This window comes from Heptranchias perlo, chromosome 23 (genome assembly GCF_035084215.1).
Source record: "Heptranchias perlo isolate sHepPer1 chromosome 23, sHepPer1.hap1, whole genome shotgun sequence".
Lineage (NCBI taxonomy): Eukaryota > Metazoa > Chordata > Chondrichthyes > Hexanchiformes > Hexanchidae > Heptranchias > Heptranchias perlo.
In genome coordinates, this window is record NC_090347.1 from 21,894,057 (window position 1) to 21,920,216 (window position 26,160).

A 26,160-nucleotide genomic window follows, 5' to 3' on the forward strand; every position below is an offset into this window, starting at 1 on the left:
CATAAGTCTGAACCTTTGTGGTTGCACTCCTGGATTGAGGAAAAACCAAAACTAAATTCACACTCCACCTGAACTCAGTCATTAAGGGGGGAGGTTGGAGGATAGTGTGGGGGAGGGGGATTGGAGGATAGTGGGGGGGGGGGTCGGAGGATAGCGTAGTGGGGGTCGGAGGATAGCGTAGTGGGGGTCGGAGGATAGCGTAGTGGGGGAGGGGGGTCGGGTATAGCGTAGTGGGGGTCGGATATAGCGTAGTGGGGGAGGGGGGGACGGGATATAGTGTAGTGGGGGAGGGGGGGTCGGGGGATAGCGTAGTGGGGGAGGGGGGGGTCGGGGGATAGCGTAGTGGGGGAGGGGGATAGCGTAGTGGGGGAGGGGAGGTCGGGGGATAGCGTAGTGGGGGAGGGGGGGTCGGGGGATAGCGTAGTGGGGGAGGGGGGGTCGGGGGATAGCGTAGTGGGGGAGGGGGGGTCGGGGGATAGCGTAGTGGGGGAGGGGGGGTCGGGGGATAGTGTAGTGGGGGAGGGGGGGTCGGGGGATAGCGTAGTGGGGGAGGGGGATAGCGTAGTGGGGGTGGGGGTGGGGGAGGGGGGGGAGGGGGATAGCGTAGTGGGGGAGGGGGGGGAGGGGGGTAGCGTGGGGGGGAGGGGGATAGCGTAGTGGGGGTCGGGGGATAGCGTAGTGGGGGAGGGGGGGTCGTGGGATATCGTAGTGGGGGAGGGGAGGGGGGGTCGTGGGATAGCGTAGTGGGGGAGGGGGGGTCGTGGGATAGCGTAGTGGGGGAGGGGGGGTCGGCGGATAGCGTAGTGGGGGAGGGGGGGTCGGAGGATAGCGTAGTGGGGGAGGGGGGTCGTGGGATAGCGTAGTGGGGGAGGGGGGGTCGTGGGATAGCGTAGTGGGGGAGGGGGGGTCGTGGGATATCGTAGTGGGGGAGGGGGGGTCGTGGGATAGCGTAGTGGGGGAGGGGGGGTCGTGGGATAGCGTAGTGGGGGAGGGGGGGTCGTGGGATAGCGTAGTGGGGGAGGGGGGGTCGTGGGATAGCGTAGTGGGGGAGGGGGGGTCGTGGGATAGCGTAGTGGGGGAGTGGGGGTCGTGGGATAGCGTAGTGGGGGAGGGGGGGTCGTGGGATAGCGTAGTGGGGGAGGGGGGGTCGTGGGATAGCGTAGTGGGGGAGGGGGGGTCGGGGGATAGCGTAGTGGGGGAGGGGGGGTCGGGGGATAGCGTAGTGGGGGAGGGGGGGTCGGGGGATAGCGTAGTGGGGGAGGGGGGGTCGGGGGATAGCGTAGTGGGGGAGGGGGGTCGGAGGATAGCGTAGTGGGGGTCGGAGCATAGCGTAGTGGGGGTCGTGGGATAGCGTAGTGGGGGAGGGGGGGTCAGGGGATACCGTAGTGGGGGAGGGGGGGTCAGGGGATACCGTAGTGGGGGAGGGGGGGTCGTGGGATAGCGTAGTGGGGGAGGGGGGGTCGTGGGATAGCGTAGTGGGGGAGGGGGGTCGTGGGATAGCGTAGTGGGGGAGGGGGGTCGGGGGATAGCGTAGTGGGGGAGGGGGGTCGTGGGATAGCGTAGTGGGGGAGGGGGGTTCGTGGGATAGCGCAGTGGGGGAGGGGGGTCGGGGGATGGCGTAGTGGGGGGGGAGTGGGGGAGTGGGGGGGGAGTGGGGGAGTGGGGGGGGAGGGGGAGGGGGAGGGGGATGGCGTAGTGGGGGAGGGGGATGGCGTAGTGGGGGAGGGGGATGGCGTAGTGGGGGAGGGGGAGGGGGATGGCGTAGTGGGGGAGGGGGAGGGGGATGGCGTAGTGGGGGAGGGGGGAGGGGGGAGGGGGATGGCGTAGTGGGGGAGGGGGATGGCGTAGTGGGGGAGGGGGATGGCGTAGTGGGGGAGGGGGATGGCGTAGTGGGGGAGGGGGATGGCGTAGTGGGGGAGGGGGGAGGGGGAGGGGGGGAGGGGGATGGCGTAGTGGGGGAGGGGGGAGGGGGATGGCGTAGTGGGGGAGGGGGATGGCGTAGTGGGGGAGGGGGGTTCGGGGGATTGCGTAGTGGGGGCGGGGGGGTCGGGGGATGGCGTAGTGGGGGAGGGGGGGTCGGGGGATGGCGTAGTGGGGGAGGGGGGGTCGGGGGATGGCGTAGTGGGGGAGGGGGGGTCGGGGGATGGCGTAGTGGGGGAGGGGGGGTCGGGGAATGGCGTAGTGGGGGAGGGGGGTCGGGGGATGGCGTAGTGGGGGAGGGGGGGGTCGGGGGAGGGGGGTCGGGGGATGGGGAGGGGGGGTCGGGGGATGGCGTAGTGGGGGAGGGGGTGTCGGGGGATGGGGGAGGGGGTGTCGGGGGATGGGGGAGGGGGGGTCGGGGGATGGCGTAGTGGGGGAGGGGGGGTCGGGGGATGGCGTAGTGGGGGAGGGGGGGTCGGGGGATGGCGTAGTGGGGGAGGGAGGGTCGGGGGATGGCGTAGTGGGGGAGGGGGGAGGGGGATGGCGTAGTGGGGGAGGGGGGGAGGGGGATGGCGTAGTGGGGGAGGGGGGAGGGGGATGGCGTAGTGGGGGAGGGGGGGTCGGGGGATGGCGTAGTGGGGGAGGGGGGAGGGGGATGGCGTAGTGGGGGAGGGGGGGAGGGGAATGGCGTAGTGGGGGAGGGGGGGTCGGGGGATGGCGTAGTGGGGGAGGGGGGGTCGGAGGATGGCGTAGTGGGGGAGGGGGGGGTCGGGGGATGGCGTAGTGGGGGAGGGGGGGGTCGGGGGATGGCGTAGTGGGGGAGGGGGGGTCGGGGGATGGCGTAGTGGGGGAGGGGGGGTCGGGGGATGGCGTAGTGGGGGAGGGGGGTCGGGGGATGGCGTAGTGGGGGAGGGGGGGTCGGGGGATGGCGTGGGGGAGGGTGGGGTCGGAGGATGGCGTGGGGGAGGGTGGGGTCGGAGGATGGCGTGGGGGAGGGTGGGGTCGGAGGATGGCGTGGGGGAGGGTGGGGTCGGAGGATGGCGTGGGGGAGGGTGGGGTCGGAGGATGGCGTGGGGGAGGGTGGGGTCGGGGGATAGCGTGGGGGAGGGTGGGGTCGGGGGATAGCGTGGGGGAGGGTGGGGTCGGAGGATAGCATGGGGGAGGGTGGGGTCGGAGGATAGTGTGGGGGGGGGGTGGTGGTGGTGGGGGGGCGGGGGTTTGATTCAAGCCTGGCTGAGATTTTACTTTGATTTAACTTTACTTTAAAAAAATGCTTTTAAAAGTTTAAAAGGCACAACTGAAAATGTGTAGGTTGCTTTATATGTACAGTGATGCTCTTAAAAATAACAAACCTTTTTTAAACTTCCAAGCAAACATTCCACAGGTAAGCTATTTCATTTTGGCCGAAGTTTGAGCATAGCTCGACTGGAAACTTCTAGATTTCACTCACACTTGCATTCACAGCAGGCCAAATACAGAAATGTAATACCTGCAACAGGGTTATGAGTTTTGTTTAGTTCCAGTGTCCTGTGGCTAGTAGTCCCACTACACATGCACTAAACTACCAGAAGATATGGGTCACAGGGCACCTTACAGTATGGCTTTAGAATTTTCTTTTCCAGATGCAATAGTAACTTATTACTAATATTGAGGGAAAGCGTTTGAATTTTGCAGAGATGAAAAAGAAATTAGAAAAGTGCAGTACAATTTATTTTAGAGTAAAAAATTGTGTTCTTCACTACCAATTTCTAGATTATGGATAATATTCTAAACAGTGCTAGATTTACAACTTGATGAATCAGGTTTACTAACAGGGACTTTCACCGGGCCAGTCTTTGCCTTGTGTGATATATTGCCATAGTGACATTTGAGGCGAGCCCCTCAATTCCATCAAATCAGCCATCCGTGGGGATTCCTGGGAGCTCTAACCAACAACATCTCGAGTGGAGGAAGGCGGATGATTGGAAATCACTGTAGTCAACAGACACTTGAAGGAAACCCAATCTACTTAACTGACCACCCCCAGACTACTTGCAGACTCTTGTAACAAAAATGTAGTGTTTTGCTTAGTTCTGGCTTGGTTCCTTTAAATCCAGTCATAGTACATAAGGAGTTTTAAAAAAATAGCTACAGCTAGAATCTTGGCCCAAGTTCAAATCAAATCAATGTTTCAACTTTAGTCTGTTACAGACTTGAGAAAGGAATAACTCAAATCTATTCTACATGATTGGTTCAGCTTGTATTTGACTGACAGTTAATTTTTTTTGAAATGTTTGTGATCAATCATTCTAAATTCAGGAAACCCCAGTAACTCTTTCCTGGGATTCAATAAAGGTTTGAATCCAGGAGTCAAGTTGAAAATCTGAGAAGGAATGTGTCAGTTTGGAACTCCTGATAGATAGTTTAGATTAATACAAGCTCCTGTATTGGTAAAAAAATTGAAGAAAAGAAACAATGCATATTCTAAAATGTATTTACAAATAGATTAGTACTTAGAGTTGAGATCCTTTTATTACTTTTGTACTCAAAGAGTTAGGTGGAAGGATTTCTACAGTAAATATATAACAGTGTTATATTATTTGCTTGTGTCTTTTGTTAAATAAATTCACTTAATGGTTTTAAACCATTCGTTTGTCGAAGAACAGAGAGCTTCTATGAAGGAATGTGATGAGTCTACTAGGTAAAAATAATTAACAAACAGGATTTTCTGTTTTGTTATCCTGGGCATGTTACTGAAAGGCTACCTAGATTTCAAGGCTAGGATAGACACTCTTGAAGGTTTAGGGATTTGGGACTTGCCCACAAAAGTGAGCTAAAATACAAGAGCTGAAATAATCTAGAATAAGGCAGAGTGCGTAGCAACCATAATATATTCTGTGCCCTGAATCCTCAGGACACTAGCTGTTAGTGGAATGGGGGTTGAGAGGAAAACTGCTGGTTAATACAACTATCTCCTCCCTCATGTAGTTTAGGTTGTTGACAGCATTTTGTGAATTGGGCCATTTGAGGTTTTTCCCACATTCTTACTGTCTGTGTTGGATATGCAGTATTGGCAAATCTAACCCGCCCTCTTCCTTTGAGTTATCAGTCAAGAACGTCATTCAAAGATTCAGGCATTATTAACGGGTTTAGATGAATCATATATGAAGAAATGAACATAAAAGTTATGAATAGCTGATGTACAATTCAGTCAGATCAATAGTTTTTTTTAAAAAAAGACTACACTACACAAGACTTTGAACTCTCTTTTACTTTCAAAATTTCAAGCATAAAAATGAGAATATGCATTACTTATGTCATAATGTGTTAAATCAAGTTACACTGGTCATATTATGTTTACTGCATTACATTAGGTTTCTATTTTTAAGCAATAATCCAAGCAGTCAGTAAATGTGCTCTCCATTGCTTTCACAAAATTGAGAATTCAGGCCACTTTCCATTCAGCAACAGTCTTTTTTTTTGCTGGATCCTTGTCCTATTTTTTCAAAATCTTTCTTATGGACCACATTTAATCCTGCCATCATTTTAAGGTTAGGTAGTTTACATTCCTCTGCTTTGTTAGTAGTACATGACATTTTATTTTTTTTGGCAAGTTTAAACCAAATTTTGTGGTGTCGTGAGTTTGTACGTTTTGGATTCAGGATCATTCTCTTTACTTTTTACGAGTTGCTAAAAAAGTACATTCGTTTCTCGGTGAAAGAACTGCATACACATATCTTTGGGTTGAGACATTTTCTACACTTTATTGCTTGTGTCCCTTAAGTCACCAAACAGCAACAAAAGGTCAAGTGCTTTGTTCGCAGTTTCAAGGTGCTAAAACACTAGAATTTAATCTAATATACCACCTGTGATTTAAGTTGCTACTGATGGTAAACTAACACATGGAAATATGAACAATACCACTTTCTGGCTTCCATCCTGACAAATGTGCTAGTTGATGGAAGAGGGACGATGGGAAGCACTGTTTGGTATATTATTAACAGGCGGTTGCCAACTTTTAAAGGAAGTCTGACAGTTAAGTCAATTTTAATTTAATAGTACTGACAGTACAGACTGGTATAATATCGCTGTCTATCCATTTTAAAGTTCCACCAGACTTCATATTGACACATACCAGTTTCCAGTCGCAACAGGCTCTGATTTCTGTCAAGAATTTAAAACTATTTTTGTTACCTCCTTTTAGTTCCCCATGCCAAGCAAGCAAAGGTCATTTGTTTCCAGGTCTTTGCCCATACCACCCTGGAACCAGCCTGCAGGAGATACACAGGAGTGGTCTGGTTTGGCTTGTTATCTCATTCGTTTAAAATCATATTTCTTCCTCCTCTGCTATCCTGTCAGTGATTCGGAATTCAAGGGGAGGAGAACCATGACTGCTACATGCCCTGGACTGCACTATATTTGATTTTTTTTTAACCTGTTTGATGTGTCTCGCCTTTTCATAATGAACATAATTTTACAACACCAAGTTATAGTCCAGCAATTTTATTTTAAATTCACAAGCTTTCGGACGCTACCTCCTTCGTCAGGTGAACGATGTGAAAAATCTGACGAAGGAGGTAGCCTCCGAAAGCTTGTGAATTTAAAATAAAATCTGACGAAGGAGGTAGCCTCCGAATTGCTTGTGAATTTAAAATAAAATCTGACGAAGGAGGTAGCCTCCGAAAGCTTGTGAATTTAAAATAAAATTGCTGGACTATAACTTGGTGTTGTAAAATTGTTTACAATTGTCAACCCCAGTCCATCACCGGCATCTCCACATAATGAACATAGTTAGACAATTCCTTCATAGGATTATTGTACCTTGGAAAATTGTTTTGCGAGACACTTGCTCAGATTTGTGACCCGAAGTATGATTGGTCGTGCAATGTCATGGATGCACTAATCTGTCTAGTATGATAAACTTTGAACCTTAACAAAACTAAGAAACTCACTGGTAACATTTGCACTGCAACAGATTGAACTCCTACTGCTGCTTAAACTTACTTCAGCTCTAATCATGGAGGTTTGGGGAACTTAACTGGCCAAAAACTTTCACAACATAATGCCCCTTTACTTGTAACTTAATCAAGGTGGGAAAGCATGAGGGTGGGAAAGAAACAAAGATGAGTTGGTGATAATAAATCTAGACACATGATATAGACATAGAGGGACTAATATTAAGATTTTCCGACAACAACAAATTAATGGATAGTGGGGAAGAACGCAGGAGATTGAATCAGGATGTGGATAGGTTAGGGAACTTGGCAGATACATGGAAAATGCAATTCCTTGTCGATAAATGCACATTTTGGAAAAAGAACAGAGAAGTAAAATATGATTGAAATGGTAACATTCTCAGTGCAGCAGAGAAGAGAGAGATCTCGAGATAAAGATACACAAATCTTTAAATATGAGATAGAAAAAAGCATAAAAGGGGCAAATGGGATTTTTTTAAATATAGAGGCACCGAATTTTTTTAAAAAACGAGGTGCTCAACAAGACATTGGTGGAGTACTGTGTACAGTTTACGGCACCCCATTATAGAAAGAACATTAGAGTCATTGAAAAGGTGCAACAAAAATTCACTAGCATATTACCAGAGATAAGATGACTTAGTTATGATGAGTTGGGTTGAATTAACTAGAGCAGAGAAAGTTAAGGGGGATCTAATAGTATTCAAAATTTTGAGAGGGGAAATAGTATAAGTCAGTACACTGATAACAAGGTGTCATCTGTTTAGGATTCATGCTAAAAGCATAAAGGGGAAGTGCCAGATTTTGGGATTTTTGAAAGGATTTTGGGATTGAGTGATGTTTCAGAGTTGTGTTTTAAAACAAAGTGAATTTGTACAGATTTAAAAAAAGGGACCACAGGCTGCAGGCATTGAAGATGTACATTGAAGCCAAACCAGCCAATGTGTGGCATGTCACAGCTCACAGTCTCATCCCAACCAATAGTCAGGATGATGTGGAGATGCCGGTGATGGACTGGGGTGGACAAATGTAAGGAATCTTACAACACCAGGTTATAGTCCAACAATTTTATTTTAAAGTCACAAGCTTTCGGAGATTATCCCCTTCGTCACCTGACGAAGGGGATAATCTCCGAAAGCTTGTGATTTTAAAATAAAATTGTTGGACTATAACCTGGTGTTGTAAGATTCCTTACAATAGCCAGGATGACTAGGTATGTTAATCAATTTGTTGTTTCACCCCAATTAGCAGAGAAATATTCAAACCCATTGTGGTGAGGACGATTCTATTCACATGGACACGGTATGAGGTGTCCACAGAGTATCTATTCGGGAGAGAGGGGATAGTTGGTTTGGTTGATAAACCGGCCGTTGATTCCCTGCCTGGGAGGGTGTCAGAGGTATCACCCCTCTGCTTCTTAGAGTCAGCATTAACAGATAAAAAGAAGTAAGATCGAGTTCAGTAAGTAGAATTTGCCAGGGAAATAAAGCAGCTTAATGATTCATATCTGGCCTTGTCTCACCAAGTGTTTCAATCTGCCTTTTGAAGAGTGGAGAAATGCCAACGTTCAGTCCAATTCCAAAGCAGGTTCCCGGGTTACACAATTGCAAAATTGGCAATTGAGCAGTACGGGCACACTCCTGAACGAATGAAAGATGTTCAGACCGCTTACGGGAGTGGCCAGCAACATTGTACCCAGGACCTTATTTAAAGCACGTCCGAAACTTGTAACATGGAGGTTAGAAGAATTTTTTTCATGCAAACGGTTATAAGAATATGGAATGTATTAGCTCAAGTTACTATTGAAGCTGAATCAATCACTGCATTTTAGAAAGAATTATTTAAACACCATGAGAAAGGATGCAGGGAAAAGAAATTAGAGTAGAAAGATCTAATACAAAGCTAGCACTGACACAGGCATGATGGGCCAAATGACTTTCTTCAATGTTGAAATTTCTAAGATTCCATAATTTCTATGGTTCCATAATAAACATGTATTGAACATTACCTTTGTTGCTGCTAGACAATTGGATATATTGCCTATAATTGAAATTATTAGCAGAAAGCAGCATTTTCAGAAAAGTCCTCACGACACAGCACTGCTGGAATGATTTTATAGTCAGTTCTGGTCAATTTATGATTAAGTCATTGGCAGGAATTCAGGATTTTTTTTTGCAAAAGTATCAAGTTAAATTCATTATGAAAATCTGCCAAAGTTTATTTCTGTCAAACTGTCCTTTATTTGACCTATTAAATGTTATGACTATTTTAGGAAGAAATCTTTGATATGTCCAACATAGTTATAAGCATAGCAAATAAGGAGCCTCTCCTTTGAGATTCCCTCTTAAGGGAAACAGAATCTTCCTACCCAAGAAATACTCCTCATTCTCATTATTTAACAGCAAATTACACAAATTGCTGAGCTGGCAAATGCAGTGATTTCTCCACAGGATCAGTTGTTCAGATGAGGATACTGTTAATAAGTACAATTTTCAGCTATTTGCTAAAATCTAAACTTCTATTACTAGAGTAACCACCTAAAAACCATACAGACACTAGAAAGAAAGAATAGGCTAATAATTATTCAAGTTTAAATTATCCTTGTTATAGTTAAAAATTAAATACAATTGCATGTGTGAAACTCTTATCAAGTCATCGTTGCTCCATGAAATCCCTGAATTTGCCCGAAACTGTCACTGGTTGATGATTGGCTGGGTAGAGTGCAGTGCTACAAGCAGTATGTAGTGTACTGGAGAAAGAACACATTTGTTTTGAACAATACAAGTTATCAGCAGAGCTGTGAATTTTACTCATGGTATTTTGAGGCAATGTTCTTATTGTGTGAAAAGAATACAGTCCTCATTTAAAAATATTGCATTTTGTACATGGTATCATACCGGCTTTTTAAAGAGTGATCTTATATTTTCTAATGCTTGTAAAATGCAAAAACATAAGAAATAGGAGCAGGAGTAGGCCATACGGCTTCTCGAGCCTGCTCCGCTATTCAATAAGATCATGGGTGATCTTTGACCTCAACTCCACTTTCCCGCCCGATCCCCATATCCCTTGATTCCCTTACAGTCCAAAAATCTATCGACCTCAGTCTTGAATATACTCAACGACTGAACATCTACAGCCCTCTGGGTAGAGAATTCCAAATATTCACAACCCTGAATGAAGGCATTCCTCCTCATCTCAGTCCTAAATGTCTGACCCCTTATCCTGAGACTATGTCCCCTCGTTCTAGATTCTCCAGCCAGGGGAAACATCCTCTCAGCATCTACCCTGTCAAGCCCCAAAAAAAAGTGTTTACTCACACTGTATGTTGCTGACAGTATTTCTGCCTCCTTGTATCTCTGCAGAATTGTGAATATTAGGAAAATTTTAGGAGTTATACTTATAACAAGTGAAACATCACAAACTTATTTAAACACGCGAAGCTGTGTTAAAAAGTGAGGTACATAAATACATGTCAGATTTTTAAACCATCATAAGTGAGGCTCACTCTAAGTGGGTGCGACTTTACATGTCTGCCATGATTTAATTGAATGATGGAGCAGACTCCAGGGGCTGAATGGCCTACTCCTGTTCCTAATATTGCTATGTTCCGATGCCAATGGACAATCTGCTCTCTTCCAATTGCTAGAAGTTGAAACCAGAGTTTTTAAAACTAAATAGCGGGCTTACTGGTGTGGTACTTGTACTGTGATGGGTGCTCCCATGAAATGGATCGCCACTTGCTAAGTGCTCTTGCTTTTTTTCAGTGCCAGGCTGCACCAGCCATTTTATACTGTGTCTTTTGTCATTGATGCCAAAGAATATGTACAAGGACAGGATTATTTTTAGTGTGCGAGTACATTCAGCAAGCTGGAGAATGCAGATGGTTTACCAACTGGTATCATGAGGCTGTGCCAAGCGCTTTTAGGACAGTAATGGCATAAACCAACTGCAAGTCAGAGCTCCACTTACATTACCCTGAAATTGAAGCACAAACCCAACACGAGAGAAATGCCGTGCCTGTACCACCTTTCCCATTCTTACAATGTTGTCTTCTATAGATAGAATTATAAATCTGAGTCAGTTCAGTGCTGCAAACTCATTCTCACTGTGCGCTGGCTTGAGATCTTGAATCTATAGCAACCAATAAAGAAATAAAGACCTGTCATTTTTTAAAATCTGAGATAGCTTTCGACCCATGCCACTGAGCTGTAAGTGGGGTGTATTAAAACACTGTCCGACCAACTCTCTGTTAAAAGATATTTTCTTCAGTTTCAAAAAAACTCAAGCTTTTTTTTGAAGGAATTTCCCCTCACTGCTCACTTGTAGCCCATTGGCCCGAACGCAGCGTTGTTTGTTAACTTTGTACTTACCGGTACTGTGGATGTGCCCGTTAAGGACTGTGTGTTTGCATCGGTGCACGGCTGGTCGGAATGCGTCTGTGTTGGTGTGTAAATCGTCATGGCATGCTCTGGTACCGTGGTCTGTCCGGCATAGTCCTGAGTAGCGTGCGGGTGTGCTGGAGCATATTCAGCTGGGATTCCGTTCTGTGGCGCAGGGTACTGGGCGGGTGGGTAGGGTTGTGCCATTGCTTCCGGAGGGGCTGTGGCTTCTTGGTTACCCTGAAACAAACACAGGACAAACGATGAAGTTTGGCAGCACTCGAGTCAAATCGGTTTTGTAATTGGTATGTACAACCAATGCAAAGAAATTTATAATTTATCATCTTATTTTGCAAGAATCATTCACAGTGAACTTTAGTCAAGAATCAAATGCAATATTCCAAACTACTGAATTCCCAGGCTGTGAGGGAAACAAAAATGTTCCTGGAATCCTTCAGGAGCTGAAGCCAGACAGCTCTTATTGTCCCAAACTGGTGGAATTTAATAATGACCAAAATATATGTATACATTGCACTCAAAATGATTGTAACAACTGATGAGCAGACCTCTTATAAAATAATACTGCTTTGTAAATCATATCATTAACACACATAGCATTTCAGCAGATCGGAATTGCAATGCTTAGGAAAATACCAGAGATCAATTAATTGATAAATACTTGATTATAGCCTGTGATTGAGCACTGCAGTTTTGTCAGTGTTTCCAGCTGTTGCATTGATAGGTTAAATCAGAGAACCAGCTGAATATTCTGATAACAGGCCCTTGGTTTCCCACTGACAGGGATCAGTCACTCAGACTCTTCACATAAAGAGAACAAGAGCTCGCACAATTTCAAGCAGAGCTGTTTTATCACACTGCCAATCACTCCATTCGCTTTGTCATTTCGGCCCTTGCACACAGGGTTGTCACGAAAGTATCCTTCTGAAGTATTTCATTTTCTTTTAATGTTCTTCCAGTCAGTTGCTCAGAGCAATGATTTTAAATATAACTATTATTCTATATACAGTCAGGTATTAAATGCCGGGTGTATTTTGATAGGTTTTCTGGCATTTGTTGAGTCACTCGAACGTAAACATGCACTCAAATATTCCAAACTGACAGCTCTGAGTAACATTGCAGGGACGACTGGCAATAATGGTTTATTGATAAGTCTGCTGGCTTCTGACACTGCAGAACATACCTAAGAATTGGGACTAGTAAAAGCCAGGCAGTGAAGCAGAGAAATAACAGTTCAAATTCTAGGCATCACCATCCAGATCAATTTAAGCTCCTGCTTTGTATTCAGAATACTCAAAATGTTGATGGTATGAATTTACATCTGATAGCCCCAATAACATGAATGCATCCTGAGCCCTTGACCACGTGAGAAGAGACACTTCCCATTCACACCCCATCAGACTGCAAACAAATATTGTTTCTCTCCTTTCAAGACCCTGATTAAGAAATCCATCATATTATACCTGCTCACTGGAGTGCTAAGGAAATCTCCCATATTTAGCTCCCTCTAGACTCTATAAGGGAAATCCTCACATTGCCTTTCCCCATTGGTCTGCAGGGGAAACTAGATGGATAGACAGAAATGCTATTAATCTTACTTACTTACACAGATACAAAACCTTAGTAGTGTAGGAAAATCTTAAAACAACTGCATTCAACCCTTTTTAAAAGGACGTGGATTTCAAAATTTGATTTGGGCTGACAATTGTATCATGTCTGAATACCTCCGTGCAAACACAAATCAAATTTGGAAAATATTTTTGTGCTCATGCGAACATGAACATGAACTAGTACCAGGTCTAAGTCAGTTTAGGCTGAGGGCATAGATAGTGTCACTGACAGTGCATCACTTCCTTCAGTACTGCCATTCAGATTATGTGCATAAGTCTCTGGAATGAGGCTTGAACCTACAACTTTTTGACTTGAAGGCCAGAGAGCTACCACTGAGCCAAGGCTGATACTCCAAAATTGTGATACCCCACAGGTCTACTATTCTTCAATCCTAATGCCCATAGGCAAGTCTGTGCTAATTGAGTACCACTGTCTGATATCTCTCATCCCCCCACTCACAATTTTTGGATGCATCATTTATGAAACAGGGCCAATTAGTAGCTGCAGTTGTCCTAACCTTGTACGCTAGACTGACATTGTGCACCTAGGTTAAAGAATTGAGACAGCAGAAATGGCAAAACAGTCCTATCCTGAGCAGGACAAGAGATTTTAGTTTTTTCATGTCTTGCCAAACCTCTCTAAAACAAATAAACATTCAGAGAGGGTCCCCTGGGCAAGATGGACAGGTCACCCACACAATCTATAGCAACATGCTGTCTATAGCAACAGGCTATAGACAGAGCTAAGCAATTCCACAAACAACAGATCAGATCAAAGCTCTGCAGTCCTGCCACATCCAGCCGTGAATGGTGGTGGACAATTAAACAACTAACAGGAGGAGGAGGCTCTGTAAACATCCCCATCCTCAATGATGGCGGAGTCCAGCACGTGAGTGCAAATGACAAGGCTGAAGCATTTGCAACCATCTTCAGCCTGAAGGGCCGAGTGGATGATCCATCTCGGCCTCCTCCCGATATCCCCACCATCACAGAAGCCAGTCTTCAGCCAATTCGATTCACTCCACATGATATCAAGAAACGGCTGAGTGCACTGGATACAGCAAAGGCCATGGGCTCCGACAGCAACCTGGCTGTAGCGCTGAAGACTTGTGCTCCAGAACTAGCCGCGCCTCTAGCCAAATTGTTCCGGTAGAGTTACAATACTGGCATCTACCCGACAACGTGGAAAATTGCCCAGGTATGTCCTGTCCACAAAAAGCAGGACAAATCCAATCCGGCCAATTACCGCCCCATCAGTCTACTCTCAATCATCAGCAAAGTGATGGAAGATGTCGTCGACAGTGCTGTCAAGCAGCACTTACTCACCAATAACCTGCTCACCAATGCTCAGTTTGGGTTCCGCCAGGACCACTTGGCTCCAGACCTCATTACAGCCTTGGTCCAAACATGGACAAAAGAGCTGAATTCCAGAGGTGAGGTGAGAGTGATTGCCCTTGACATCAAGGCAGCATTTGACCGAGTGTGGCACCAAGGAGCCCTAGTAAAATTGGAGTCAATGGGAATCAGGGGGAAAACTCTCCAGTGGCTGGAGTCATACCTAGCACAAAGGAAGATGGTAGTGGTTGTTGGAGGCCAATCGTCTCAGCCCCAGGACATTGCTGCAGGAGTTCCTCAGGGCAGTGAGCTGGGCCCAACCATCTTCAGCTGCTTCATCAATGACCTTCCCTCCATCATAAGGTCAGAAATGGGGATATTCGCTGATAATTGCACAGTGTTCAGTTCCATTCGCAACCCCTCAAATAATGAAGCAGTCCATGCCTGCATGCAGCAAGACCTGGACAACATCCAGGCTTGGGCTGATAAGTGGCAAGTGACATTCATGCCAGACAAGTGCCAGGCAATGACCATCTCCAACAAGAGAGAGTCTAACCACCTCCCCTTGACATTCAACGGCATTACCATCGCCGAATCCCCCACCATCAACATCCTGGGGGTCACCATTGACCAGAAACTTAACTGGACCAGCCGCATAAATACTGTGGCTACAAGAGCAGGTCAGAGGCTGGGTATTCTGAGGCGAGCGACTCACCTCCTGACTCCCCAAAGCCTTTCCACCATCTACAAGGCACAAGTCAGGAGTGTGATGGAATACTCTCCACTTTCCACCAAGCTCCAACAATACTCAAGAAGCTCGACACCATCCAGGACAAAGCAGCCCGCTTGATTGGCACCCCATCCACCACCCTAAACATTCACTCCCTTCACCACCGGCGCACAGTGGCCGCCGTGTGTATCATCCACAGGATGCATTGCAGCAACTCGCCAAGGCTTCTTCGACAGCACCTCCCAAACCCACGACCTCTACCACCTAGAAGGACAAGGGCAGCAGGCACGTGGGAACAACACCACCTGCACGTTCCCCTCCAAGTCACACACCATCCCAACTTGGAAATATATCGCCGTTCCTTCATCGTTGCTGGGTCAAAATCCTGGAACTCCCTACCTAATGGCACTGTGGGAGAACCTTCACCACACGGACTGCAGCGGTTCAAGAAGGCGGCTCACTACCACCTTCTCAAGGGCAATTCGGGATGGGCAATAAATGCCGGCCTCGCCAGCGATGCCCACATCCCATGAACGAATAAAAAAAAATCCTAGGAAGGTCCTGGGTTCAGTCGTTGGTCTGTTTTGAGTTTGCTGATCTCAGTTGGGGCAGCGTTGGGACAATGTCATTGGCTTCATTATCCCTGGGTTGGGAAGAAGGAAATTGGCCATACTTCTTATCTTTTGATGAAACATTAAATTGAGGTTTCCTCTGTCTGTACTTGTGGTTCAGGTACATGTTAAAGATCCCATGGCAGTATTCAAAGAAGAGCAGGGAATTTTTCCCAAAACTAATACCACTAAAAACAATTAACTGGTCATCCAACTTCTTGTTGTTTGTAGGCTCTTACCATGTTCAAAATGGCAGCCTGACATATTTGCCTGCAAAAGACTTAAAAATATCCATTTTTGGAGCACTTGAAGATATTTTTGTGAGACATGGTAAGACACTATATAAATGCAAGTCCTCTGTTCTTGATCACTATCCAGTGACCCTTGAAAGTGTGTTCGGACAAGTGTCTGCTCAGGACAGGATTTGGCTCACCTGTGGTGCCTCCACATGCAAATAGTTTGCTAATATTCACCGTTCATGCTCACACATGAAAAATGGCCCTTTGGACAAAGTACTGGAGGATTGCCACTGCTTATGAAACCATATTCGAGCATGATTCAATGCCTTTATGAGAGAAGGTGAGAAAATAACAAATGGCTCCGATATTTCTCAAGCTGTGAACAACAATAGCTGGCAAAACACTGAACTTTGGGTAGATATTGTAACATTCAAATATTCACTGTACTGCTGTGAAGGTAAAATTTCACAATTGGGTAATGGCTGATTTCCACAGATGTTCGCTGACCGATGGCAAAATTGGACCCCGCATGTCTTGTGTGGTTTGTATTAAATTGTGTCTGAACGCACTGCCTTATGAATTTTGTGTAAACAGCCTTCTTTAATTAATGTTCACCGAGTCCACGGCTCCATTAAACTTTCCTACAACTGCAATTTAGCATTCCTGCCAATGCCAGACATATCAGCAAACAAACCGTCCTGACTCTTCAATTAAGAAAATGTTCCATTATCCAAATGAGAGTTCCCTATTCTATATTGAAATGGGTTCCTCCTCGTGATGAAAATAATAGTACTGCATGTCAGCAAGGTGTCTCTATCTCACTTAATTATGTCATTGTGAAGCATTCAGTAAGCTAATCGTATCCAATAGGAGATAAGACTTGAGCCATAGAACCCTATTTTCTGTCTGCCATGTGTAAAGGTGCTTTAAGCAGTTTTGCAGCATTAGCTGCATATATTTACTGCTGAGCCATTAGAGTGCTGCATGTCCTAATCTACTGCATCTTAACTTAATTATTCAGATTTACTGCTGTCACAAGCAGAGATCAGGAACATGATCAATATGGCATGTAGCTTATAACAGAAAAGGGCAAAAAAAGGGGTTGAAAAAAGAAGTCATGCAGAAAGGCCAAAGTGTTTGTAACCATTAAACAACAAATCAAAATGAAGCATGTTTTTCTATCTCTTAGCCATCATTGTTCTCAAAAGGCCATTGAAGGGTGAGGCCCATTGTTCTATTTAAACTTAACAACATTTCTAAAGTGATATGAAAGGCAAAGGGCTGCAGAAAATATGTCAACAATTTAAAACACATGCCCAAAAATTAAAATAGCCACAATAAAAATAAACATTCTGCAGGTGGCAAACAAAGCCGCCTTGAAAAGATGCTCAGTTGGCCAAAAGAAAATGATAGCCAAATACTGAGGGAAGAAGCACATCTTCAGAATCTTCTCATGTTGGTAAGTGTGAGATGCAATTTTCTTTTGATAAAATAGCAAAACAGCAATGCTCATGAAGTCTTCTATAATAGGCTTAACCATAACTAGTGTTGACAATCACATGGTGAATGTCCTGTTTCCATATTTGCTTGCTGTGACGAAAGCAAATAAATTTACTTTTTTGCTGTTATTTCAAACAATTTTAATGTTTGAACAAAAAGAAATTGTGAATTCTTGGTGCATTCCTGTAACTCAAGCCACTGTACAAGTTGGAACACCTGTGACTCACTCGCTTTCTTTCTTTCTCCCTGCCTCTCCCCACTAGATGGATACCTTTGTTCTGGTCAGTGAGCTTCCTCAGTGGTACCAATGTAGTACAATGGTCCTAGCAGTTTTCCTGTATTGCTGGCAGGTCCCAATTTTAATGGACTGTGGAGATCTGGTGCAGGCAGGAACATGGTGCCAGTATTTTATAGCACGGATTGTGCTAAGAGATCGGGATCAGACAATTGCTTCGGCTAAAGGAGAACATTTATTTTCTTTTTTGCAATGAAATACATCTTTATTGTTAGCAATGAGGTGTGGAATAAATTTGAATTTTAAAAACAATGCAAAATAAAGCAAAGAAGTTGTTTCTTTGTGTTAAGATTTGAAAAATATTAGCCACACAATAACTCACAATCAATTGATCAAAGAGTAAGTCACGGTGATGTGTACTGTGGGGTTTAGAGTGAAATATCAAACCGGAAAGCTTTGAACTGTTCCCCGCAGAGGGAAGACCCTCAAGGCTTCGAAATTAATGTAGTGGTGAGGTTAATTACAATTTTATGCAGATATGTTTTGAAGTACAAGGAATATCTTTATTTATTTGCTGTAGTCATTTCATTGTCCAGTGTTCTCTTTTCTCCTCCATTTTTACTTCGTGTAGAGATTTGAAACTTGTTACATGTCACCTGTTCACTTTTTTTGCACAAATCTTGCAGTTTCTCTAATATTCTGTCGTGTCTGTCACTTTTATTATGTGTCTCGTGCTTTCATCAATCTATTTATCCAGATGGTGGCTTGGCTTGTGCTGTTCCACCATACTAATTATTTTCCCCACAAAAATGTTAACGTTGCAAACTTTTCCTATGTACCATTCAGAGCAACATTAATATATAATATACTCTATGACTCTATGACTTAGAGAGGGTGCAGAAGAGATTTACTAGAATGATTCCAGGGATGAGGGATTTCAGTTACGTGGATAGACTGGAGAAGCTGGGGTTGTTCTCCTTGGAACAGAGAAGGTGGAGAGGAGATTTGATAGAGGCATTCAAAATCATGAAGGGTCTATGATGTGGAGATGCCAGTGATGGACTGGGGTGGACAAATGTGGGGAATCTTGCAGCGCCAGGTTGTGGTCCGGCTGTTTTGTTTGGGGGTCGCGGGCTTTCGGAGGCTTTCTCCAAAGAGGGCCTCCGAAGGCTTGTGATTTTCAGGTGGAGCAGTTGGACTGTGGCCTGGTGTTGTAAGATTCCTTACATGAAGGGTCTAGACAGAGTAGATAGAGAGAAACTGTTCCTATTGGCGGAAGGGTCAAGGACCAGAGGACATAGATTTGAGATGATTGACAAAAGAATCAAAGGCGACATGAGGAAAATCTTTTTTACACAGCGAGTGGTTAGGATCTGGAATGCACTGCCTGAAGGGGTGCTGGAGGCAGATTCAATCATGGCCTTCAAAAGGGAACTGGATAAGTACTTGAAAGGAAAAAATTTGCAGGGCTACGGGGATAGGGCAGGGGAGTGGGACTAGCTGGATTGCTCTTGCACAGAGTCGGCGCGGACTCGATGGGCCGAATGGCCTCCTTCCGTGCTGTAACCTTTCTATGATTCTTCTTCTTCTATAACTCAACACAAATAGGGGTTGGCTACACATATCGAACTATGGAACAATTATGAAGAAAACCATGATGCTTCAATAAGATTATTTTATAGTGGAGATTCCACCATATATGTATGTAAAAAAATGTGAATTATTGACTTAATTCTGTTGCTTGTCCAAAAGTGACCTACACTGCTGGTGTCAGATACCATTTAGAACAATGCCATATGCAATATTACTATTCAAATTGGAATCACTCTCAATATTTGGCTAAAGCAGCGTTTTTATTTCACTGGCAGTAATCGTTTACTGCTGTGTTAAACCCATGTCTGATTTTGTTGAATGGCGTCAACACCATGTAAAGTTCTCTTAATGGCCAGACTGTTTAGCAGGAAATGGGAAGTAAAATGGGAAATGGATATAGTGCCCAAAGTGGATTTAATTTCACCAATATAGAACATCGCTGTGGTTCTCTTCCGCACATAGCAAATTTGAAAGTAAAGTGCGTTCACGTTAGAGAGTAGAGTAGATTGGCAAAAGTTCAGTACAGAATGGTTAGGAACAAGTGCAAAACTAGCCACAAGTGCAGTGGCTAGATAATTTCCATAATTATTTGCACTTTCCAGTGTTGCATTAGCCTTGTGCATGGAGCTATCCTAAAGGGGCACTGGAAAATCGGTGTAAGTGAAATCAAAAGGGGTGCAGCTACTTCAAGCTAAGTGGCCATTTAGGGGGAACAAATTCTTACAGCCTTTAGAAAGACCACAAATCTAACTGAACCTGTAGAGGATGAGGGGTAAAAGAGTGCAGACAAAAATGAAGTATCCTTCCCTTCGGACAGTACTCCAGAATGCCTGGAACGAGCCTCACGCCTAAAAGTTAGGGACTGAAGCGACCTTCTCGCCACTGGCAATGCAGTGACTGTGGTGGAGTTTGGCTGCTGGTCAGGTTGCAGCATATGGCACAGCTCTGCTACTTCCTCCCAAGTGAATCGGAGCCTATGCACACAATCTTCCTTGGAAAAATTCAGGGACATGTGGCTCTGCTTATATCTGAGGATAGGAGGGCAGCAATGGGTGGTCAGGCATCCCTCCTTTGCTTCTCCTCTTCATCGTGAAGAAAGCACAAATCTAGTAGGATTCCCAACATGCAGAGGTCTCCAAGCTTTTTGTTTTCAAGGTCATATAGATGTGTGCCATTGAGTTTTAAGGGCGTTGGGTACATATTAAGTTTAAACCCATGTTCCCATTGATTTGCAAATATCTCACACTGATGATACTCACGGATCTTAGTATTCTGAGGTAGGATTTATCCACCAGTGAGGCAACCACTAAAGTCCTTTCCAAAACTCCACACCCTCAAAATTCAAACTGGACGGACTGGCAAATAAAAATATAAATACAAAATGCACTGCCAGGGCTGGGAGGCCACATTGGCCCACTGGTTGCAGTTTGGACACCCTTTTCATGGGGAAACCCATTGTCCATACTTCTGTAACCTTAGCAAAATACACAAGAACCATTGGCATGAAGCCTCTCATCAAGTGACCTAAAAAACATTAACCAAAAATACCCACAAAGACTTGAAAACCTCTATTTTATCTTCCTTTGTTCCTTTACATAAACCCTACTGCAGAACTGGAGTAAAGACAAGGAATTAGCAGGGACATCATTCGCCCTCAATAACAATGAACAAAAGCTCCCTCCTCTTTGTGATGGGAGCTTCCTGCAAGTTCAAAATGCCCACTGGAAGAGCAGAACTGATCTCTACCCACATTTCTGTTCTTTTACCTCCTAATTCCACTAATATTTATGGAGCAAAACAGAGCTTAAAATTGGAGCTAGTGTGTTCTGATCAGGACACTTATGTAGCCGAGTGTCATGGAGGTGATGAGAGAAATTAATAAGCCCGATTGTGGGATATAGTTGTTTTAGCATTATCACTGCATGTATTACAGCTCAATCATATTGCTACTGAAATTCCTGCGTTTGTTAATTTTAGCAAAATGGGAGATATGAGTAAAAAGTGGTGGAATGGAGCTAGAGCAGACTGTTCTTTGGTCTTTACCACTGCTCTATTTCTACCCCACTCTAAACATGCAGTGAGTCTGTCACAATGGAGTCAGCTCCCCAGGCATGGTTGAGGTACACTGCATGAGTAGGCTAAGTCTCGACAGGGAAATTGTAACTCAGGTGAGTCAGCTGGCCCACAAAGTCCTGCAGAGACAGTCAGCCATCCGGAATGCATTACCAGTGATCGTAAAGGGATGACTTTCTGAATGCATGCTCCTGGGATGGAGTCTCACCCACCATAACGCATGGAGGTTCTTTTGGAACACACCTGCAATTTCCTGATATGAGTTTCCAGTGGCTGAGGCTCCCAGCTGGAAGCACACATTTGGAAAACTGGCCTTCAAAAGACTCCACTGCCATCAACTTTACTGCCATTGGGGCCTTGCATGCACCTACGTGGGTCACACCTCAGGAGGCAAGTACCTTGTTTGCCTTTTGGGCAATTGATGATACCTTTTCCACAGAATAAAACAATGAGATTGTGAGTTATGGCGAAAGTGAATGAATTCTATTGAATTGTGTAGTCATTGGTGTGTATGTGTTTTCCTGGTGCATTGTGAAGTTTGGTTGCGTATGTGCCCTACTATTATATCCCCTATTGTAAACAATTTTACAACACCAAGTTATAGTCCAGCAATTTTATTTTAAATTCACAAGCTTTCAGAGGCTTCCCCCTTCGTCAGGTGAACGATGTGAAAAAAAATTATATCCCCTAGTAGAAAGAGTGGTACTGGTGGGTGGCTAGCTACATCTGGTCAGCAGCATGGGGATTCAGAGGCCCCACTACTTGCATCTGAGATGAACTCAGATGGATCTGTTTCAGTCCCAATGGTGCCCTTTGCTGGAATTTCTGTGGGCTTAATACTTTCACAGGTGATGCCTATTGTTGCTTCTGCAATGTTACATGATGCCACTGAATCACCATTGATATGAGTGCCAACTGGCTGCTCCTGTGCTATTTCATGAATGCCAGTGTTGGATGGCATCCCCTCAGTATGTTTGCTGGTCTGCGTGAACACATGAGATTTCAGAAATTCTCCCTTATGGATGTCTGTAACCATTCTCCAAGTAAGCTGAAGCCAGCCATGGCTACAGCTTGGAGTTTGGATCCAAAGCCTCTTATCAGAACAGTGGCAACATACATAGGAAATGCTCCGATGGTCTGTGTATCAGAGGTCCCCAGTGCAGATTCCACTGGTGTTTCCACATGTTTACTGGTAATTGCAGTACAGATAACTATTCCTCCATGACATCACATGTATGGGTGTTGGACTTCCCCGTGCTCTTGTTTTCAAAGAGGCAAAGAGAGTGCTCAGTATAGTCCTGCTGCTGTACCAGCCTCATTTCAAAGCAGGCTCGCTAAGGTCTGTTTCACCAAACAACTCAGTAGAGGTCCGAGCATTCCACACCACGTCTCTGCATCAACTGTCCCCCTCATGAACCACCAGCAAGCACTTTCACCACCAGTTACTCTTTTCTCAACTTCACCATTTGTGGTGGTGAGTGATTCAACAGTGCGTAATAATGGTTTGTGCTTTGGTGAGTGTTGCTTTTCTGTTTCAGCCTCGAGGTCAGTAGGTTCTCCATGCTCTGTGAAGAGAGTAGATGGCACATTATAAGTGACCAAGCACACTTATCACATGCGGTTACTACATTGTTGTTGCAGGCTTTGCTATGTGTTTGGCCACATTTATGTGAAGTAACGTATTGTACAACTTCCCAAACCAGGCTTTTCAAGCTGTCCCTCCCAAGTAGCTCAAATACAGCTTCCTCATAAGAGCTCAGTAGCTTATGCTATCAGGGAACATCACCTGTTCCACCCATACTCTCTGATTATGTGCTGCCTTTAAATATAACAGTAGTAGGTATTGAGATAAGAACATAAGAAATAGGAGCAGGAGAAGGCCACATGGCCCCTCGAGACTGCTCCGCCATTCAATCAGATCATGGCTGATCTTTGACCTCAACCTCACTTTCCTGCCCGATTCCCAGAGATATGACGATCTGGCCCGTGAAAGTAAGTTCCTACTGCACATTCTCTCTCCCATCATGGTATGTATAAAGTAATTTGCATAACCATGCTATTTTCATCTGTATATCCTTAGCTGCTATGTCCTTGCTAACATTTTCTGTGCCAGTGCAGTTTTGGGTGGCATAAATCTTTGATATCAACAGCTTTGAATCATATCCATAAAGGTTCTATTAGCTACTTAATAGTAATATTCATGACTTACCTTTGTACTTAGGTCCTATAACTTTGTCTCACCTCCGTTTAGGTCTTTTTGGTTGATGACACAGCATTCACCATCTTGATGGTGTGTTCCTGCACATAATTCATCCTTTGCATATTTTGGGGTATTCTCTCCCACCAAAACCTCTGCTATATTTCAATAGAAAATTCAAGCAAACCTGCAGTGTTTTGCCACTGAAAAGAGATTTTCTCTGTTACCATTAAGTCATTCTATAGTACAATTGCGCACTCCACGGTTGGATTAACAAACTTTTGAATCTTTATCCATTTAAGCTGCTTGAGAAGCCTTAAAGAGTGATCATTGTGGTGCATTGTGATTGACTCTTTATTGTGATTACCACTAATGAAATCATATTATCAGGAAGCTCCAGTTTCCAGAACATTCATTGCTGTGATTTCATTACTAGTCTGTTAATCTTGACAAAAGAGTAGGCATTTTTATTAATTTGTGGGCGAATAAGAATTTCAGGCCTTATTTTGGATTCAGTAACTCCTCTTACCCTGTTCCCTTGATGAACTCCTAGTCAATAAATAAAACAAAAAACAAAGCATATTAAAATTGTGATTCTTTTGATCTGTTTATTGTTTTAAAATGAATTTGATGACTATGCGCTATATGCATTTACGAAGCACAGTTTATTTAAAAATGTGAGTTTAGTGTACATTTATTCCAGAACTGCTTTATTGCAAAATAGATTTTACTTTAATTAGCTGCCTCAGTATTGAACTTTGGGCCCATGTCCAATATTTGTATGTCACCCCACATCGCTTTCAAGGAGAGGATTCTAATGGCTGTATATGGGACAGTCACTGATACAAGGAAACTATAACAGAAAATACAGGTGAGTTTACCTTAGGGTTTTTCATAAGGAGCTTGCAGTTGCTGGGGTTAGGCTCAAATATAATTTTGGTGAGCCTTCCCCAGGGAATCTTCCTTTTTGTTTTCCTCCCATTTGTACGGTGCTAAGAAGCCTCCCACATTTTGTTTTGTCTGCTCAGCAAGCTCCATTCACTGGCCCTTTTTAGCATAATTAGCTTTCAGTTGAATGAGTGCATGCAGGTAAGAAAGCACATGCAACCTCTTCCCAGGAGATTTCAGCACAATTGTTTATTAGAAGTTCATCTGAAAGTGCATGTAGCACGGTTCAACAGCTCAATGCGGAAAATTGACCCTTTCCTTTCCTGACTGTAGGCTGTTTAAAACGTCAAACTGCTAGCAAAGAAACCGGGAATACAAGGGATCAATTCTTTAGTGTTATGACACTGGCACCTGAAGTCAACCATTTTATGAGCTGACATAATATTAAGAACACCCACGACAAAGGATTTCTAATGTAACTAGGTGAAAATATTTTGAAAATTCACAAATGTTAGGTATTGTTACTGCATTTGTAGTTATTAAAAATAATAAAGGGTAAATTCAGTGATCCCACACTGCCAGAAGGAAGCCACACTCGAAGGGAGGATGGGCTGGAGAATAGCACTCTAATGTTGTAGCTTTATCTCCGACAGTATTCGCTTCGAGGGTAATTCCCTGCTGGGTGTGGGGCGTGGGTGAATTTATATGGCACTGTGAGGTTTGCGGAATCACTAATGATTAGTTCTTTGATTTGCTACTGTAGCAGGCTTCTAGATAATCCTTTGAGTTTCAGGAAACTTTGTACTCAATCAGAATAAACTGTCCATTTTTTTTTTAGAAATAAAGGAGTGAGGGAATGGGGTAGGTATATTTGCAGAGGGAAAATTTTTCATTTTTAGTTCCACACCAAGGATTTCATTAAGTCACATCATAGTTTTCTACCTGTAGTAGGTCTGTGTTGTCAGCATAATAGTGTCAGGGCACAATGCTTGGATGGGAGTGATGAGGTAGGTGTGTATGTCCGTGCATGTGTACACATTCCTATGTGCATGTGTACACTTGCTGATCTGTGACTGCACGTGTTCAGTATGTAAATCTGTGTTGAAAGCAGAAAACGCACAGCAGTCTGATTCTCTAAAAGAGAAAGACAGGTTAGAATTTTGAGTGGACTCCTTCACCAGGACAGTTCTCATTCAGATACTTGCTGTGCTTTCCAGCATTTTCTCTGTTTTTATTTCTGACTTTCAGCATTTGCAGTTTTTTTTTCTTTCTTTCTTTTTGGCTGTCAAGTTCTGTCTGTGCACGTTTACTGAGTTTCAGTGCATATACACGCTACCTCGTGTACATACTCTGCAAAAATGCTTTGAGTATGTGTGTGTTTTATCTGTTTTTTTGGTGAGTTCATATCTGCTCAATTTGTGTCTGTATATACATATAAGTGTGTATCATTATATGTCACTCGCTCTCTCGCCAGTGAACTGCCTCGGAGAAAGCTGGAGGCTTGAACAGATCCCCTGTCTGTATGCAGTACTATAATCTGTAGCTGTGCAGCTCTCCTTCATTGTGAATAATTTAACTCTTTGTACTCTACAGATATCTGATTACCTTTAGTCCTTGTCGAGGTTTTATTTTGTTTTTTAAGTTTAAAAAATGCTACCTTAATCCTTTTGAGGGTTAAAGCCACCTTCCCTTTCTTTTAGATTGCTACAGATAATTTGAAAAGCTCTATCATACAGTTCCTTAATGGTGTCTTCTCAATCCCTAGCCAATTTCACAAAGTCAAAATCAAACTGCCCCGTGATAGCTGTGTAACCAGGCTGGCTTAGGAGCAGGGTTGTCACTGAGCAGATTACAGCAATAACATTTGATATCAATTTAAA

The 26,160-nt window shown here is 44.4% G+C and overlaps 1 protein-coding gene across 5 annotated transcripts in view; it reads right to left on the minus strand.

The window, feature by feature from the left end:
- The window catches only part of rbfox3a (RNA binding fox-1 homolog 3a), a 139,108-nt gene extending 127,620 nt beyond the window's left edge, over window positions 1–11,488 (minus strand). For 2 of the 5 annotated variants that reach the window (XM_068004509.1, XM_068004511.1), the window contains exon 1: window positions 11,249–11,488. In XM_068004509.1, coding sequence (XP_067860610.1) covers window positions 11,249–11,458 — 210 coding nt within the window. In that variant the 5' untranslated portion in view covers window positions 11,459–11,488. Of the gene's footprint in view, window positions 1–11,242 lie in introns of all 5 variants that reach the window. The other 3 variants (XM_068004513.1, XM_068004510.1, XM_068004508.1) reach the window with 2 other exon arrangements.
- Between the last annotated feature and the right edge of the window lie 14,672 nt (window positions 11,489–26,160).